General features: G+C 39.6%; 1 protein-coding gene across 2 annotated transcripts; it reads left to right on the forward strand.

Moving 5' to 3' along the window:
- Nucleotides 1-9246: 9246 nt before the first annotated feature.
- RAB9B (RAB9B, member RAS oncogene family) lies at nt 9247-18767 on the forward strand. Of its 2 annotated transcripts, none has more exons than XM_027607316.2 (3): nt 9247-9420; nt 14063-14138; nt 15268-18767. In XM_027607316.2, the coding sequence occupies exon 3, from the start codon at nt 15310-15312 to the stop codon at nt 15913-15915; it is 606 nt and encodes a 201-aa protein (XP_027463117.1). In that variant the 5' UTR covers nt 9247-9420; nt 14063-14138; nt 15268-15309; the 3' UTR covers nt 15916-18767. The 2 variants fall into 2 exon arrangements, with proteins under 2 accessions (XP_027463117.1, XP_027463116.1); XM_027607315.2 differs by having other exon boundaries at nt 14063-14134.
- The last annotated feature ends 1687 nt before the right edge of the window (nt 18768-20454 follow it).

Genomic DNA, 20454 nt, shown 5'->3' on the forward strand with positions numbered 1-20454 from the left:
TTTCTTTTAACCTGCATTCTTGCTGACAAGCAATGTATTTTTAGAAGCTACTTACCATCCTCAAAGAAAAAACTTGTATTTCTGATATTTTTTCCTTCAGAGATACTTCTACAAAACCTACCTGCCATGTCTGAGGTAAAAACTAGTACAAAATAAGGGGAGTTAGAGGTTGCAGATTTCATCATTTCGTAAGAAAAAACTTTCTAGCAAAGTAAACTAAATCATGGAATGGGCTGCTTGTGAAGTCATTATTCAGAGGCTGAATGATCACAGTCAGGGCGTTATAGAATGGATTCCTGCAATAGGTGAGATGCTAAAAAGAGTTTATGATTCTTGTACATGGGCCAACTTATCAGAATCCCCCAGAGAACTTGTTAAAAATACATTCCTGAGCCCCACTGCAGAGATTTCAATGTCAGGGACTTGGAATCTATACTTTTGATAAATCCTCTATGTGATTTTGATGTGCCAGCTAGGTTTGGGATTCAATGGATTGGATAATTTTAATATCTCTGCCAAGACCAAGAATCTATATACGGAGTAAGATGTTATTTAACATCATTGTCCTTATATTTTCTTAAAAATTCGTAGTTCTATCTAGAGGATTTATAAGATGCAAATTCTATTTTTCAGCAAAAATACTTCATAGGTGCTGCTTTGTTTTTCCATTAGGAGTCATATGATATTTGATTATTACTCTTTTTGTAATGTTAGTTGACCTTGATGATCATTGCCTAGATCCATTAATTCATTAACCACTGTAAAATTCTGTCATTCTTTCTTAATTTATTAGCTGGAAATCTTCTTTTTTAATGTATTTTTAAAGATTTTATTTATTTGACAGAGAGAGACACAGTGAGAGAGGGAACACAAGCAGGGGGAGTGGGGGAAGGGAGAAGCAGGCTTCCCACAGCGCAGGGAGCCCGATGCAGGGCTTGATCCCAGCACCCTGGGATCATGACCTGAGCCAAAGGCAGACGCTTAACGACTGAGCCACCCAGGCGCCCCTAGCTGGAAATCTTCTACTAAAACATTTTCCTCACAAGCTATTTGGTTACACAGAGGAAGAATGTGTACATAAAAAGATGGGTTAAGTGTTTGGATCATTATTTTATTTACCAGTTTCAAAATAATGAGCTAGTTTCCTTGCTTCCCCGAAGCTGACCAATTACATTTTTAAGTATCATTATGAACTCAGATATTTAAATATATTTGATATATTTCAATCCATTGTAGTTATTTTATTTGTTGATGCTCAAATTGCTTCACATTTGGTCAGTAAAGGCTCTTTAATTTTGCTCCCAAGTCCTTTCTGACACAACCTTAGTAGTTTTCCTCTACGGGGAGAAACCCAATTGCAAGTCCAGGTTGTTACCTGTGCTTCTGATCAATTAGCTATAAATCAGAGGTTCCCATGACCTCCTCCCCTTTGGATTCTATTAATTTCTAGAACAGCTAACAAATCTCAGGGAACCGCTTACTTACATTTACCAGTTTATTAAAAGTTATGTTAAAGGATGCAGATGAACAGCCAGATGAAGAGATACATAGGGCAATTTCTGGGAGAGTCCCAAGTGGAGGAGCTTCTGTCCCTGTGGAGTTGGGGTGCATCATCCTCACAGTATCTAGATATGTTTACCAACCTGAAAGCTCTCCAAACCCCATACTTTTGAGATTTTTATGGAGGCTTCCTCACATAAACAGAATCAGTTATTAATTCCATTTCCAGACCCTCTCCCCTCTCCAAAGAAATGGGGGATAGGGCTGAAAATTCTGTTTCTAATTATGGCTTGGTCTTTCTGGTGACCAACCCCCCATCCAGAAGCCCTCCAAGAACTCACCCAGAGTCACCCCATAAGAACAAAAGACACATTTTTTTAAGATTTTATTTATTTGAGAGAGAGAGGGCATGAGCTGGGCGGGGGAGGGGGGCAGAAGGAGAAGCAGACTCCGCTGAGCAGGGAGCCCCATGCAGGACTCGATCCCAGGACCCTGGGTTAATGACCCGAGTCGAAGGCAGCCACTTAACCGACTGAGCCACCCAGGCACCAAAACAAAAGACACTTCTTTCACCCAGGAAATTCCAAAGGATTTAGGAGCTTTGTGTCAGGAACTACAGTCGAAGACCAAATATTACAGAGGAGTTAAGATGATGGAGGAGTAGAGGGACCCTGTTTGTCTGGTCCCTGGAATACAACTAGATAGTTACCAAATCATTCTGAACACCAGAGAAATCAATCAGAGATCTGAGAAAACAAATGCTGCAAGTCTTACCAGTAGAAAAGTAACCACTGTTTGGAAGATAGGAGGTGCAAAGACTTGAATCTAGTGTGATATAGCTGAGGATATGGCAGAGGGGAGAGAGCCTGCTTAAGGAGCATACCACAAAGTATTATAAGCAGTGGAATGCAAAATCAGAACTTCTAGAAGCCTACTCTAGTGGGGAATGTGCCTGGCTTAAAGGTGCTCAGGTGGTGAAGCAGGGTGGAATCCCAAGTGTGACAGCATGGTTGGAGGACTTCTGGGGTTGCAAGAAGAACGTGTGGTACTTGAGTGTGGCAGAGTTACCAGGCAAGAGGGGGGAAGCCGGCTGTGAACAGCAAGCCTAGGTGCCAGCTTTCTGTTCTGTGTTGCCATAAACTGCGAACCACTGCATGGGCATGCAACCACTCTCCTGGGAGGGGTCCAGAAAAAGGCAGAAGTGCGCTGAGACACCCTCCCTCCCCAGGGAGGAACAGCATGAGTCCAAGCCTTGGGAGTAGGTAATATTTGGAGTTTTGAAACTCAGTCACATGCCTGAGATAAAAACGCTTGGTCAAAGGCCAGGTGAACAGAGTTCTGGTGGAAACTGGGGAGAAAAGAGTGATTGACTGCAAACTATTCTGAAAAGTAGAAAGGGAAGGAAAACTTCCAAACTCATTCTATGAGGCCAGCATTACCTTAATCCCAAAACCAGACAAAGACTCCTCTAAAAAGGAGAATTACTGACCAAAATCCCTGATGAAGATGGATGCAAAAATTCTCAACAAGATACTAGCCAATAGGATCCAACAGTACATTAAAAGGATTATTCATCACAACCAAGTGGAATTTATTCCTGGGGTGCAGGGATGGTTCAATATTCACAAATCAATCAATGTGATACACCACATTAATAAAAGAAAGGATAAGAACTATATCATCCTCTGAATAGATGCATAAGAAGTATTTGACAAAGTACAGCATCCGTTCTTATAAAAAGCATCAACAAAGTAGGGATAGAGGGAACATACCTTAACATCATAAATGCCATATATGAAAGGTCCACAGCTGATATCATCTTCAATGGGGAAAAACTGAGAACTTTTCCCCTAAGTTCAGGAACAAGATAGAGATGATCACTCTCACCATATTTATTTAACACATTACTGGAAGTCCTAGCCTCAGCAATCAGACAACAAAAAGAAGTGAAAGGCATCCAAATCGGCAAAGAAGAAGTCAAAATTTCACTGTTTGCAGACTATATGATACTCTATGTAGAAAACCCAGAAGACTACAAAAAACTGCTAGGATACAGGAAGTCATCAAAGTTGCAGGATATAAAATCAATGCAAAGAAGTCAGTTGCATTTCTGCTCTGTGTTGCAACTGTACACTAACAGTGAAGCAGAAGAAAGAGAATTCAAGGAATCAATCCCATTCACAATTGCACTGAAAACCATAAAATACTTAGGAATAAACCTAACCAAAGACGTAAAGATCTGTGCTCTGAAAACTATAGAATATTTAGAATGAAATTGAGGAAGACACAAAGAAATGAAAAAGCATGGAATGTTTTTCAGCATAGAAAATACTTGTCATCTTGCTTGGCCAAGATTGGAAGAACAAATATTGTTAAAATGTCTGTGCTACCCGAAGCAATCTACACATTCACTGCAATCCCTATCAAAATACCAACAGCATTTTTTACAGACATGGAACACACAGTCCTAAAATTTGTATGGAACCAGAAAAGACCCCGAATAGCCAAAGTAATTTTGAAAAAGAAAACCAAAGCTGGAGGCATCACAATTCTGGACTTAAAGCTGTATTACAAAGCTGTAATCAAGACAGTATGGCACTGATACAGAAACAGACACATTGATCAATGGAACAGAATAGAGAACCCAGAAATGGACCCTCAACTCTATGGCCAACTAATCTTCGACAAAGCAGGAAAGAATATCTAATGGAAAAAAGACAGTCTCTTCAACCAATGGTGTTGGGAAAAATGGACAGCCACACACAGAAGAATCAAACTGGACCACTTTCTTACACCACACACAAAAATAAACTCAAAAAGGATGAAAGACCTAAATATGAGACAGGAATCCATCAAAATCCTACAGGAGACCAAAGGCAGCAACCTCCTTGACCTTGGCTGCAGCAACTTCTTGCTAGACATGTCTTCAAAAACAAGGGAAACAAAAGTAAAAATGAACTATTGGGACTTCATCAAGAGAAAAAGCTTTTGCACAACAAAGGAAACAGTCTACAAAACTAAAAGGCAGTCTATGGAATGGGGGAAGATATTTGCAAATGACTTACCAGATAAAGGGCTAGTATCCAAATCTATAAAGAGCTTATCAAACTCAACACCCCCCAAAAAAAACAAAAATTCCAGTTAAGAAAGGGGTAGAAGACATGAACAGACATTTCTCCAAAGAAGACATACAAATGGCTAATAGACACATGAAAAAATGCTCAACATCACTCAGCATCAGGGAAATACAAATCAAAACCACAATGAGATACCACTCCACACCAGTCAGAATGGCTAAAATTAACAACTCAGGAAACAATAAATGTTGGCAAAGATGTGGAGAAAGGGAAACCCTCTTAAACTGTTGGTGGGAATGCAAACTGGTACAGCCACTCTGGTAAACAGGATGGAGTTTCCTCAAAAAGTTAAAAACAGAACTACCCTATGACCCAGCAATTGCACTAGTAGGTATTTATCCAAAGGACACAAAAATAGTGATTTGAAGGGCACATGCACCCCAATGTTCATAGCAGCAAACTATGGAAATAGCCCAGATGTCCATCGACAGATGAATGGATAAAGACGGATAAAGAAGATGTGATATATATATATATATATATATATATAAAAATCTTCCATATATATAATGGAATATTACTCAGCCATCAAAAAGAATGAAATCTTGCCATTTGCAATGATGTGGATGGAACTAGAAGGTATTATGCTAAGCGAAATAAGTCAGAGAAAGACAAATACCATGATTCATTCATACATGGAATTTAAGAAACTAAACAGATGAACATAAGGGAAGGGAAGGAAAAATAAAAAAAGACAGAAAGGGAAGGGAACCATAAGAGACTCTTAACTCTAGGAAACAAACTGAGGGTTGCTGGAGGGGAGGTGAGTGGGAGGATGAGGTAATTGGGTGATGGGCATTAAGGAGGGCACTTGATGTAATGAGCACTGGTTGTTATGTGCAACTAATGAATCACTAAATTCTACCCCTGAAACTAATAATACATTATATATTAACTAAATTGAATTTAAATTTTAAAGAAGACCAAATATTAGAACAAAAGATCTTCCCACTGGTCTTATCACTTAGGAATTTACATGGAATTTAGGAGCTCTGTGCTGGGAACTGGAGTTAGAGACCAATACATTATTTTCTATTATCTCACAGTTCCTTAGCTTCTTTGATATCTAGTATGACAAGATTTTCCAGGTTCATCCTGGACACTTCTTGCCACAGACCTAGAATCAGCCATTTCTCTAAGAAACCTTGGTTCCTTTCATTGGAGAATGGTACTTAGAATCTCAGTCTGGGTACTAGAGTTGCTTTTTGACACAGTTTTTCATTGTTTCTGAATGTTTTTTAGTGGACAAAGCTTGAAAATACATGTTTTTAAAATAATAAAACTAAATTCATACTCTAAAGACTATTCGATAGCTGAATAGTCTTTAGAGATTTTTCCTTCAGGCTATGGAAGAACTTGCAAAGTATCCCTTTTCCACAAGATTATCCCCAGCCAAGTGATAAAAAAATATATATATCACGTCTAGTACTAATGATGTACTATATTTTGGCTAAATTGAATTTAAATTTAAAAAATGTGGTGTTACCAGAACCAGTGACTTGCTTTGGATAAAGATTGGTAAATACTGACAAATTTTACTGTCCAATTTCCTTTTTACATATCTATGGCTACTATATTTTCTGAATAAAACATCAGATGGTGTCATAAGTATTACTGTAAACGTGGGGACAAAAGAACAAAATATTCAAAATCAGAACTATCTGGAAAATATGAAAAGTATAGTTGCCCCAGAAATACTCTAGGCCAAGGATGGCAAACACATTGCTTCCTCCATGGTAGTCATATCTAACTAATCAGTCTTTCCTACTGAGCTGGATGCACTTTAGAATCCTTCACAGCACAATTCTCCAAAAAACCACTACAAAACCAATCTGAGTGGCCAAGCAAGATGACAAGTATTACCATCCACATTTAAGGCAAACAAATGTCCTTTTATCACATTACAACTTTGTGAAATTGATTAAGACAGCAGTTGCCAAATTGGGTTCTGAGGTGCACTAGTGCTGTTACCAGGTGTTCCATAAATAAAAGGAATCTGTGGTCTCAAATATTTGGGAAATGTTGGGTTTTTAAAAAAGAGTTTCTTTAATGCAAAATTCCAAGAGTCTTTAATGTTCTAATATGCATTATAATTCTCCAGGAAGGGAAAGAGTATGCATTGTTTATTAATTTATTTGAACTCTTAATGGAACTCTTTTGTTCATATGCATCTTGTGACCACTGAATCAGGCTTTTCTTTTATATTAATTACATTCCAATTACATCTTCTTTAAGCCCAGGTCAATGTATTTAGAACTGAATCAGGATTGGGGACTTTTGGAGATAATAAATTGCATACACTGAATGCTGATTTTTGCATGTGTGTGTCACTCTACAAAAGTCACATTTTCTCCAGTATCTAAAGACAATCATAGTTTAGCTTCCTATGTACTGACTGCACTAAGATTCTGTTTTTGGTAGAAAAGTGATATGTGTGTGTGTGTATAACTGTGTCACAAAGATAGGATTAAATTATTTCATTATGCATGGAAGAGTTATTCATGGAGGGCATGGTCTGAGAGACCTCAATGGTGGATCATTTAGAATAGTCTAGTCTGAGAGCCACAAAACCACCTATAGCAGTTACTTTGAAACTTTGAGCTGTCCATTTTGTGCTGTTTCCTCATTAACTAATGGTAGTCACATTGCTTCTGTTCCATATGAATGGTAGTTGCTTTTCAAAAGGCCTCTAGAAATTCTTTTAGAATAGGATTTGCAGTTAGGAGTCTTTGGACTAACACAGGATTTCACTTACCCCTAGGGGTTCCCACATTCTGCAAATATGTAATGCCTTCAGCAGTATGAGCTTCTGGCTACAGAACTGGGTGCCCAAGCCTAGAAATTAAAAGTTCCTTAAAACTTGCAAATAGGTTTAGAGGATTCTCGGAGATTATCAAACTTGGAAAAGTAGCATCTAGAGAAAAGGACAAAAGAGCCTAGATTCACTTAAAGATGAGAGACTCTAATATGAAGAACTGTTGTTTTGAGTAGTTCACAAAACAATTTATTGGAGTTCAGAAAGACAGCACATAGACATCAACATATTTATTTTAAATTTCTGTGTCAGAGTATTGTAATGTATATGTATTATAATGTATCTATAATGTAATGTATAAAGTATATATACACAGTAGTACATATATATAACCTATAAATACATATACATATATGGGGGCCCATTCTCAAAAGTTTTCTTTTATTACAGATAAGAATGTGTGAGTAAAAATTTGATTTAGAGGATTAAGTACATCTCTTTATCAGAAGTGTGTTTTAGGGTGTTTGTAGGGGGCAGGACTAGTTTAAGTAGAGGTGCAAGGGATTCAGTTAGATCCATTCATTTTATTTTAAAAGAACAATAATTGATGATATAACCTTCATTCATATTAAACAAATTCATATTAAACAAATTATGACTGTTTAGATTTTCCATCATATCCTCAGGGCCTGTCAGAAACATTGACCTAGGCCCTGAGGATATGATGGAAAATCTAAACAGTCATTATCCTGGACTTTATGGTAAAACATAGTTTAGTGGAGGAAGGCAGTTGTCAATCAAATAATCATACATTTAAATATCTTATCGTAAATGGATACATATTATGAAGGAAAAGTACAGCAGGCTGGCTATATGGGCCACCAGAAATCAGGGCACTTTCTCTTATTCTGGGGTTATTGAGAAAGGTTACCTTAAGGAAGTGACAGTTAACCTGGGGCCTGTGAGATTGAGTGGTTGACTTGTGAAGAGATAGAGAGTGGCCCAGATGCAGGGAGAGCGTATGTGAGAGCCCTGAGGGGGGCACATGGTGAGTGAGGGGCAGTGCCATATAGGCACAGGTTCTCATACATCGGGGAAGCTTCGGAGATGGATCTGCCTGAGAGTCGGAGTGCAAGCTAAATGACCCCAGGAGCTCTTTTGGTTTCAGGGGGAAAAAATCACAAACTAGTTGGAGGTACCAGGGGGCCACAGGAGACAAAAAGGGACTGGCTGGGTGGCTAAGCACAATTGGAACACTGCATTCTGCCCCAGCAACATGTCCAGAAACCTCAGGTAATACTCCCTGTGTGGCCATCTAGAAAGGTAACTGTTAAGATTAAAGGGCAGTGTGTTTTCCAGGCCTGAGCTATCAATGTGAACCTTTCTGTTTGGATTGCCAAGAGAATTTCATGAGCAGTGCCCAGCTAGAGGGCCTAGTAATGCGTTGTGATCATGGGTTTCCCTGAGTTATTTGAAACCAGAGGGTGTATGTGCTATCCTCTGCAAAAGTAGAGGGTTTGGAAGAAAGGTAAATGTGAGGTAAGTTGAAGGATAATTGCAGGAAATGGGGCGTGGCCCGGGCAGCAGAGGAGCTAAATGGGAGAGCAATAGTTGACGGTCCATTGTCATTGTGCCTACTAATCGGCGAGGAGAGGAGAGGACAAGGGAGGCCAGGGTTGGACCCTACGCATGAAGGAAGAGCGAGCGAGCCAGGGAGCGCTCTTGACACGGGAGGGCAGGAGGCCGCTACGCCGGGTCTCCCGCTCCAAGAAAGGGGCACAAGGAGGCGGCGCGGGCCCCGCCCCCTCCCCTGGCGGGCGCGGGCGCGAGACGCTGCGCGGCGGCGGTGGCGGGCGCGAGCGGCAGCTGTCAGGCCACTGAGGTCCAAGCTGCTCTTGCTGCCCCACCGAGGACGAGGAGGCAGCAGGAGCGGTGACCGTGTCACTGAGGAGCCGGACTGCCGGCACGCAGAGCTGACCTGCCTGGCACCCGCGGCCCCCCCCCACCATCTCTCTCCCATTGTATTGGGTAAGGTGCGGGTGCGTGGGCAGGGAGAGGGGCTAGCGGCCAGTGGACGCGGGCGGCTGGGAGGTGGGGGGGGGCTGTGGGAAGAGGAAAAAGGGAGGTCTAGGTGATCCCCCGGGACATTTGCACCTTGGGAAAGAGGCCTAGGCACTGCAGGGGTCGGAGTTGGGGGGGAAGGTGACGATGGAGGGGGGCGTTGCTGAGTAATTCGGAGCGGCTGGCAAAGCCCCGCAGACAGACGCAGGGCTCCGTGGGGAACGGGTGTGGCTCAGTGCGCATGCGCCACAGCCCCTCGTTCTGAGAGATGGGGATGAGGTGAGATGACCCGGGTCCGAGGTAGTTGGAACTGTGCGTAACATCTCACTTTCTAGATCCCCAATGCCAAAAGTGACCCTGTCGTAGAGATAACAAGGAAGATTCTTTCCCCTATACTCTGCTCGCTTAATGTCACCCAAACCTCACCTACCTGTCTCCTGGCAGTCTACTTGGGAAGAAGTGGCCTGAGGACAAGGCCAAATTGCTATCTAGTGTGCCTTCGGGCTTATAGCCCTAGAGCTGTTGTTGTGAGGAGTGAAGGGTTAGAGGTGAAATTCCACATTGAACCCTTCTGGTTGCATATAGGATATAAATATGGTCATAAATGTGGGAATCGTGTTTCAGTGGCATGACAGCTGTGGCATTTGGACTCAGAGCAGGAACGTAGCTGATAACTTGATTGCTCTACACAATGAATCCAGTGTGTCAGACGGCTTCCCCGCTACAGAACCCTCCCCCACCCCCACCAACAAGCATCAGGTTGTACTGGAAACAACCTACACCATTTGAGGTAGAGGGTCTCAAAGATGCAATCATTTCTTATTTGTATTGATTTTTACCTAAGTTAAAGAAAGCCCTGCCCAGTTTTCCAGTGCAGTATTTTCCAAATACTGTGCCAGGAATCAACAGTGAGTTGGGTGGCCCAACCAGTGTGTCACCAAGATGGGTTTTCCCTGTAGCTTCAACCATGGCTCCTCCTCTGTGCAGATTACCACCAGGGCCACTCTCATCCACTACCTAACTCTCCCCTGCTGCTCTTCCCCTACCCTCAGCCCTGCAGTACCACATCCCTGTCAACACATGCTCCCAAACTGCACGTTGGATTTGAGCATCATTCCGCCCATGGCAACCAAACTGATGTTGCCAGTTTGCTTTTCTATTTCTCGTCTATCCATCATCACACTGAAATGTTCTGTTTTCAAAGGTTCACCCTCTTTCTCGTCATTGTACTGCTTCTTTCCACACTCACACCCTAAGCATCCCCAGCTAAATACAATAATTTTAATAAGCTGTGTGGGTGCGGGCACAGCAGATTCAAAAGGTTTCAAGTGTGTTGAAGAACAAAGAAAACTAGGGAGCATCGGTTATGTGAATTTCTAATTTACCTTATTGTCTGAGACTTAGACTCTGGGGGGAAAAAAAGTGAATATACTGTTCTTAGAAAATTATTGTTAATTGTGGAGAGTGGGGTAAGAAAGGAGAATTGCATCTCCGGGATATCTGAGTTGTTCAGAGGCAGATCTGTCTCTGAATAGGACCAAAATCAGATTAAACATTTTAGTCAAAATCCTAAGCTGATATGGGACCCATACAGGATGCATAAGGGATTTGACTTTCCCGTTAAATGTACTTCGGTTTATCAAAGAATTCCATTGCCTCCTTAATGCTATCTTCTTTTAAGGTTTGACTTTAATCTGGCATATTCTGGAGGAGTAAAAAATTTTGGTTTACTTTTATACTGTGCTAGTCCTTTTTGAGTATGTACTAAAGGATATCACACTTATTTTCAAATGATGACAATGATAATGATGATGGTCGGGACTCCAGCCTCCACTGAAAACATAATGTGGAGATAATTATACCGCTCTGACATTTGGTGGGTATGGAGAAATTTATATATTTCTCTTAAAAACGGGGGGACGGGAGAGGGAAACTAGAGCATTGCCACTGGCTTTCAACAGGTGAAATCCCTGGTAAGTCCCATCTAGAAAGTGATGCAGATAAGTCCGTAACTTCTGCTCTTTAGTCACAAATAAATAATAGTATTTGGACATCTTACAGAACTGCAGATCTCTTGTACCTTGGCATCAATTCAGAGGCATTAGTTCTGAGCGCCCACCTAAACATTTAACTAATAAGTGAATATTATTGATTATCCATATGAAGGATATGCTTGCTGCATGGATGGAGGGGCTTCAAAGACTTACAAACAAGGGTTTTACCATCCAGGAATTTAAATTTTGGTTGTGTAGGAAGGACATACTTAGAAAAAAAAAGATTTTTAAACTAAATAAGGCAATATAATGATACCATTTCAACTGTAAATCATGAGATCTGAAGCTTATATGTTAATTCATAAATTCCTTGAGGGTAGGACCTTGCTTTAAAAATGTGTGCATTTCCAACAGTGTCTACACCCAATGGGTGCTCAAGTGATGAATCTTTGCAAAGTAGGTAGGGAGAAACCAGAGGCAGGGAGAGAAGAGCCAGGAAGTTTTCACAATAGATTAGATGCAAGGAGATGTGGGCCAAAGTGAGGATGGTAGCAGAGGACCAGGAAAGAATATTCCAAGGAAAAATCCACAGGATTTAGTGACTGAAGACAAGGAGACATGTCTAAACTGTATTCAATTCTACCTTCAGGAGACAAATGGGAGTTGGAGACAGTGGAGAACAGAGGGTTACCTTAGTAAGGACAGAGCACGCAATAGGCATTCAAATGTTTTCTCAATCATCAGTAGCAGGATTGGACCAGAAGACCCTTAGGGTCCCCCCAACACTAAGATTCTGTGGTATATGCAGATACTCAAAATTGTTAGGGAACAAGGCCTTCTCAGATATTGAAGGAAGAGGAAAGGAAGAATTGTGATCTTCCTACTGGCAGGCCTTTTCTGAGGAGGGTTCATACTGAGTCACAAGGCCCCCAACAGTGAATGACAGGAGGTAAAGGAGCAAGAGGAACAAAAATCTGAAACTCCAAATTTCAATACATGCTTACAAATTTTTGCAAACTTCCTAAGTTATTCATTCCCCCCCCCAAATCCTGTGAGTTAAGTAGGGCAGGTATTATCAGCTCTGTATTTGTATAGGAAGATATTGAAACAAAGCAAGATTAAATAACCTGCTCAGGTTCATAAAATAAATGAATGGCGTAGTAGTGATGAAGACTTTTGTCTCCTGATTGCTGCCAACCCAGTGCACTTCACACGGAGCCACACTGCTTTTCCTCCCTTTTCCCTGGTATAGAGCCTATGTACCCAGAAGTTGTATGTGCAAACAACCAAATAGGGAATGCACAAGCAACTGCAGCATTATCTCAGATGGTTATTAATACTTCATCATTATTCCTGGAGTTGAGTATTTGGTTTCCACATTTGAGTCCTTGACCATCATTTGAGTTTATCCACAGCTGGGAAAGGAGTGTTAGTGAATTGTTTAATGATGTGAACACCTGTTTGCTAGGAACTTGAAGAAGCTCATTTGGCACGGGCCCTTAATACTACCAGTACTGTTACCCAAGTTTGTACTTCCTCTGTTCCTTTTTTAAGTGAGCAGTCTGTAAAATTATCCTACAGACCCATATAAAGGATAAAGAAGTGTGCTAATGCTTGTTTCATTTCCATTTAAAGAAACGTTTGTTACTTGAACTAGTTCCAAAGAAAGCAATTTGAGAGCAGGAAAAAAGAGGACAAAAATCAGTAATGGTAGAAAACTTGAAAATTTTTTAGAGTAGATATAGACCAAGAAGGAAGATAAAGCCTATCAATTTAGAAGACACTATTTAAATTCATAATTACTGATTTAGGTCTCTGATGAATTCCTTATTATATGCTTTATATTTGAAAAAAATAACATGAGATTATTAGGCAATAGAGATTTCTTACACTCTTCTTTATTCTTAAGAAAGAATACTCAACAAATCTAAGAACTGTTTTTCTCTTGAGACCAGCACTCTTGATGCTGCTTAAATAACACTCTTGCCATAATTAACTATAATGTTAAGTGAAGTTGTGTTTGAATTTAATAAAGCCAGCTAAATACTAAAACCTGTGTTCAAGACAGATGATCAAAATTAATTAGTAAAATAGCCAAGAGAATATATTGTAAACAGGGAATCTCCAAACATTATTATTTCTTCTCTGATCTTGTGGAATCAATTTCAGAGACAGTCTCGAGGCAGATTGGTGAATGCATTAATAACTTTCTTGGAGTTGGGAACATTGGTAGACATAAAAGGAAGGAGTTTCATCTCTGACTTAGGATTTTGACATGTCTTAGACGACTCCTCTGTGCTTTCCCTTTCCTGAATATCATCTACTTCCTTTGATTTACCTTTACTTTGAATGAAGAGTTCAGTGGAGGACAATATAAAACTCTAAAAGCCATATGAAGTACACTCATTAGGACAAGTTAAAGTTTTTGCAATAATATTATTTTGTCCATGTTAAGCATTTGTAGCATTTTGAACTCTTAAGTATATTTGTGAAAAGCATCCTCTACAGGTAAGTTGAGGTGGGTCTGTTTCTTTCCTGACTTGAGTATATTTATATATAGCCTTAACTTTGTTTTATTATACATTTTTAAAAATGTTTCCCAATCCATTTTCTAGAACCCTAAAAAGAAAGAATAAAACAACAACAAGGAAAAGAGAAGACTAAAATTGTGGCAAAGACCCAACTGTGTAGGTATATATATTTTTTCATTTGATCTCTTAAAAAGGAATATTTAGAAAAATATATAATTATTACACATGCACCCACATAATACTAAGGACTAATGAGGCTTTTTAAAATTACATTCCAAATGTGTGTGCCTCCAGAAGCTCTTTTGTATGTGCTCTTTTGATTAGAATTTGGTTTTCATCTCTTTGGGTCTCTTGCATAAATAACACCCAGTTAACATCATCATTGTTTTGTTCCCACAATGGACCAAGTGTGAAAGTATTTACCAAAATCTAGTACTGGTTAGTTGTTCAGTAAACGTTTGATCTTTTTATTGTAAGATGCATTCTAGATATTCCATGTACAGACATGTTGTGGAGGTACCAATAAAGGTACTACATTGTTATTAGCACTTTAAAGTTTACAGTCTATTTTCATTAGTGCCATTATGGAATTAGAACCTAAATCTAAAAATTAATAAGTTATTCAAGATTTTCTTCCTAAATGATAGCTGTTATAATGATCCCAGTCAACAATCATCAATTTACATGTCATTGTTCCATGAAGAAAAGATTATGGAAGATCCTTTATTTGTGAGGGTATCTGTATCAATGCAAGTATAATGAGGCAGATGCCTGAAGAAACTTGACCTTTATCTCTCTTCCAAGTTCTGGGGTCCAGTCTAATTGTAGCCCCAAATTCTACTGATGTAATTAAAATTTCAGCTCTACAGCTTTCTCTCCTCAATAATTCTTGGGTCCGTCATGAACAGGCTTCAAACTCCAAATCAATTTTGTACTATTTGCCTCTTGTTTGGAACTGTCAAACTGGAAACTCATAACATGGTTACACATCTAGGCTCTCTCCCCTAGAACAGGGTCAGAACTGAACCAAATTATAGCACCATCTGCTAGTCCATTTGCCCATGGCATTCAGCCATTTTCCTGGCACAGGCGGAAGACCTCAGAAAAACAAGACCTATTTTTCCTTGTATGCAAAAGGATTCTATTCCTTCTGCTGTACTATATAGTTAATGACCGTGAATCAAGAGAGGTTAAATGAGTAGGCCATATAATTCAGAGAAATTTACTATGAAGTTGATTTCAGTTTCAGGTTTAACTGTTTTCCCTCCTACTTTTTCTTTTATTTTCAGGTTCTCCTGGTTATAAATTCCTCCCCAACTGGTGCTGCAACAATGAGTGGGAAATCCTTGCTCTTAAAGGTTATTCTCTTGGGTGATGGTGGAGTTGGGAAAAGCTCGCTTATGAACCGTTATGTAACCAATAAGTTTGACTCCCAGGCTTTTCACACCATAGGGGTAGAGTTCTTAAATCGAGATCTGGAGGTAGATGGACGTTTTGTAACTCTCCAGATCTGGGACACTGCAGGGCAGGAACGTTTCAAGAGCCTTAGGACACCCTTCTACAGGGGAGCAGACTGCTGCCTCTTGACCTTCAGCGTGGATGACCGGCAGAGCTTTGAGAACCTTGGTAACTGGCAGAAAGAATTCATCTACTATGCAGATGTGAAAGACCCTGAGCACTTCCCCTTTGTAGTTCTGGGTAACAAGGTAGACAAAGAGGATAGGCAAGTGACTACTGAGGAGGCACAAGCCTGGTGCATGGAGAATGGGGATTACCCTTATCTAGAAACAAGTGCCAAAGATGATACTAACGTGACAGTGGCCTTTGAAGAAGCTGTCAGGCAGGTGTTGGCTGTAGAGGAACAGCTGGAGCATTGCATGTTAGGTCACACTATTGACTTGAACAGTGGCTCCAAAGCAGGATCCTCATGCTGTTAAAAGCAGGAAGCCTTATAAAAGTGTGCCCCAAATTGTTCAGTCAATAGTGTCAGAATAACTGTGCCCCTCTAAGAGGGCACACACACAAAAGGGTAAGAGAGAAGGTTGTGATTGTTTATCAGAGCCTTTCAAATTGAGGTTGTAGAGCGATTAAAAAAAAAAGCTTTATCAAGCCAAGTGTATTTTGCGTGATTTCTGCTCTTTCCTTCTTGTGTGTATCAGGACTTTTCAGAAAGCTTCAGTCCTGAGAGATTTAAATATTTTCAAATCACAGTTTAAACTTAGAACCCAGCAGCATGAAGGAGTTAAAGAGCTACAGCTATCCCTAAAAGTGTTCCATTAGTCAACTAACAAATGTCACCGTGGACTCTTGGCAATCAGTTTCTGATATTTCTGCCAAAGGAAGAAAAAATAAGACTCTGAGCTGTATTACAATAAAAAAATAATAATGCAAACAAGGATGTCCTAAGCTTCAATTTTAAAGAGGTTGTGATAATTAGGTATATAAGAGTACAGTGATGTACACTGCCTTGTTTGAATCCTCATATAAAGGTTTGCTCCCATTTGAGCTTTTCAAAAAATATCTCAATAAGAGATACACTGATGACACTGGAAATTGATTATACTCTTCGTGTTTGAAGTAACAGGGTACTAGTGAATGGATTATGCTTAAATAGCCAACCGCCCATGCAAATAAATGGTTGGTCTGCTTTTACTTAGTAAGTCTACTTTTGCTGCATAGGGATGTTGCTTCTCTGACAACCTCTTATCAATTTAGCAATGCTGCTTAGTATATGGCTTTGGATGCAGTGCTCTCTGCTCATAGTTTTGAGGGTCCTTTGGTCCACTGTGCTCTGCTCTCAGAGAACCCTTCAGAAAAGATTGGGGGATAACGGGCTTTTCTCACAAGGTTCCTTAACTCAAATATTTATTATAGAAGGAACTAATATCTTGTATGTTGCACTGTATGTTCAGCTGGCCAAACTAGGACACTGAAAGTAACAAGAGAGCAGACTTTAACCCAGTGGTAGACTGAATTTCTCATAGAGTTGTCCAACAGTGGAATGGACTGCCTTAATAATGAACTCCCTTCCAATGAAAATATTCAAGAAGATACTAGATGACCATCTGTTAAAATACCATAAAAAAGAATTTCTGTCCTGGCTAGATATTTGGTTTCAGGTCCCTTCCAGCTCTAAGTTCTATGAATCTGCAAGGTACAAACTGTTTCAGTGCCATGTTATCATTAGATGTTTCTTAAGACAACAGCTAAGAGGGACTTTGGAGTCCCTTTGGAGAGGGACTTTTAAAATTCTCAAACTATTCTGGGATCAGCATTTAACGGCAACTACACAGCTCTTTCTTTGGCACCACAGCAGGAGAAATTCTTGAGTTCTGAGTAGTTATTATATGCCCTGATATAAATATCCTAAAAATACCCTATTAAAATACAAGAACGGTTTGTCAAATTTTGATTACCATGACTGCTAGCTATATACTGTATTACAAATATGCAGTCTAGTTCTTGTTGGTTGATCTATTTGTCCTGCAAAGCTTTTAATCTGTACTTTTAAAACATCTATGTTAAAAAAAATAGTGACCCAAGGTAGAGGGACAGTTAGAAGTGACCCCCCCAAAAGAGATGGAGGCCGGGGAGGAAGCAGGAGCTTATAGCCTAGGGAATATAGCCTAGAACTCTCCATTGTAGCCACATATGGAATCAGCCTTACATGTGGGACCTTATGTGCTTTAAGAGCTCTGGGACTTTTTGGCTACATAGACAAGTGGAAGACGGTAGCTCAACCCAGTCATACTCAATATTTCCCATTTAAATAGAGTCCTGACCCCATTGTCAAAGTAATTTTGATGCCAGAAGTCGAAGCCAGAACTGGGACCCCACAGCTCTTAAGTATTGGTCCCTATCCTGCCTATGCCTATAGCCAGCCACACTGGCTTCCAAGTTCTACGATTGTTTTCCTACAGTCATGTTAGGGTGAAAATCTGTACATCAGAACTGTTAAATGCTAATTGTTTTTAAGTGCATGAGACCTGGGGCCTTCTCTTTCTACTTGCACTCTGCTTATAATAGTTTCTCTTTGTAGATCTCAGGCTTACATAAAGACCTCCATCCACTCACAAAAGTACTTGTCACTATTAGAATGGCATGTGGTCATTTAAGTAAAAAAATGATGTGGGTATCCTATTCATAGACCTCCTGTCTAACCGAGGCAAGTGTTAATTTTATTGACAGGTCATCTGAAGCCCCTTTCCTCTTAGCCATACCAATTTTCTCCTGCCAAATCACTACACAGTATCGTAATAAAAGCAGTTAACATTAAATGACAAAAACAGTGGCATTTTGGTGAGTAACACTCACTGGGGTGCTGACACAAGTTTGGGTAAGATTATAAAACACCAAAGGCTGAAATCTGTGGGTACCAGGAACTGTGCATATAGGTTTAGAAATTGTATACACTAGGATGTGCAGTGCAATATTTTCAGAAAGTTTTTTTAACAAACTGGATTTTTTTGAATAAGATATTTCTAATTAGCACTATACTGTTTTTCAATAGTCCATTAAAACATCATAAAGAATATTTATTTAGTTTATTGTCATGTATTGGGCTAAATTCAGGGGGCCTCAGATTCCATATGTCTTCAGTGGATTGATGAATTTCAGGTTAATTTGTGCCTGCCTCAGCCATCTCTACTTTACCTTGAGGTATTCCACGATCCTCTCGTTGCAGGTGCTGCTAAAAACTCAAAATTGTGTATCAGATATTTTGTTTCAACTGTAAAAAAAAAAAATCCTCTGTTAAAGTGAATAAAAAGTGCATTTTGAATAACCAGTATACAGTGTTTGTGCTTCTTCTCTCCCTTTCTCTTTTTGAGCAACTGGTGGGTGTGACAGACGGTACTTACCAATCAAATCACTCTTCAAGACTGCACTGCATGTGGCCTCTGGATCATGTTTTCACTGTGGTACCCCAAGCAGCCACAACCTAATGATCAGAGAGATAGGTTCTACTGATTGGGAAACAAACTCAAAAGATTAAGGTGGGGAGGTTCCTTTTATTTTATGTCACTTTTTAATGTATGAAGAACACTGAGACTGGAAATTGGATCTTGACTCTCCACTTCTTCATTATAATTTATTTTTTTCTTTGTTAATATGTTTTATTAAAAATGTCTTTTTTATTATGTTAATCACCATACATTACATCATTAGTTTTTGATGTAGTGTTCTACGATTCATTGTTTGCGCATAACACCCAGTGCTCCATGCAGAACGTGCCCTCTCTAATACCCATGACCAGGCTAACCCATCCCCCCACCCCCCTCCCCTCTAGAACCCTCAGTTTGTTTCTCAGAGTCCATAGTCTCTCATGGTTCGTCTCCCCCTCCGATTTCCCCCCCTTCATTTTTCCCTTCCTACTATCTTCTTTTTTTTAAACATATAAGTATTATTTGTTTACTTCTTCATTATAATTTAAAACAAATGTTAAACCATCACAAAATAGAAACAGAATATACATATTCCTTTTATCTTCCTGGCTGATATGCTGTCCAGATCTTAGGAAAACATGAAAATATGGGTGAAACAAATCAGAAAACAAAGGATGATTTTGTTAAATAACTCTGTTCTCTTGCTTATCACATACTGGACTTTAAAGATACTTGCATTAGCATCAAATGGCTTGAACATCCATAGTGGTGACTTTTAAATTATGGGCACAGGTCTTTCTGCAGCATGTAACTTCATTACATTGATTTCATCTGTCACAGATTAAAACTTCTCCCATTCCTCTACTTTAGCTTATCGGGACTCTAGGCAATTAAAATCACAGGGGGGGGGAGAACAGATTTTTTTTTTGCCACATGTGCTGTTTCCATCTCTGAGGATAATTATTTAACAAATTATCAGACCATGCTTCAAATACAGCACCTGAAATCCTTTTGATTAGGCTATAATGATGCAGCTTTTAGGCTATAGAAGATCAGAGATTTATAAGCCTCTTAAAAGTGATTTGCTCATCCCAAACTGGTATTTTGAAAGCAGAAAACTAACTTTCTGTCTTTGCTGTTTTTCTGCTTGATTCATAATCCACTGGGAAATCTCCTTCTCTGGATGTCTTGAATAGTATAGCTCCTCATTTTTTGGAAATAGTTTGGCTATGATCCTTCCAGGAAGTGGAAGGTGTGGAATAGATGGGTTTCTCTTCAATTCTATAATTGAATTTTAAAACACACTGGGAAATCAAGACAGCTATTTGAGTAAGGTCAGGATGGGAGTTGCGGTGGGCATCTCTACTTTCATTTAATTACCTGCAGTAGTTCTAATTGCGACAATTTTTTTTTTTTTTTTGCCCCAGTGATCCTGATAAGCATTTCACTTTTTTTCTGTCCTTGCTATGGAGATGCAGGATTCATTACAGTGGAGTACTTTTTTTACACTTGATTTAAGGGCAGGTACTGTGATACAACTTTTGATAAAATGTTAGTATATATTTTCCAAACTGGTCTTTTTGGGGCATCTGG

The sequence above is a fragment of the Zalophus californianus genome, chromosome X (assembly GCF_009762305.2).
Source record: "Zalophus californianus isolate mZalCal1 chromosome X, mZalCal1.pri.v2, whole genome shotgun sequence".
In the NCBI taxonomy this organism is placed as follows: Eukaryota; Metazoa; Chordata; class Mammalia; order Carnivora; family Otariidae; genus Zalophus; species Zalophus californianus.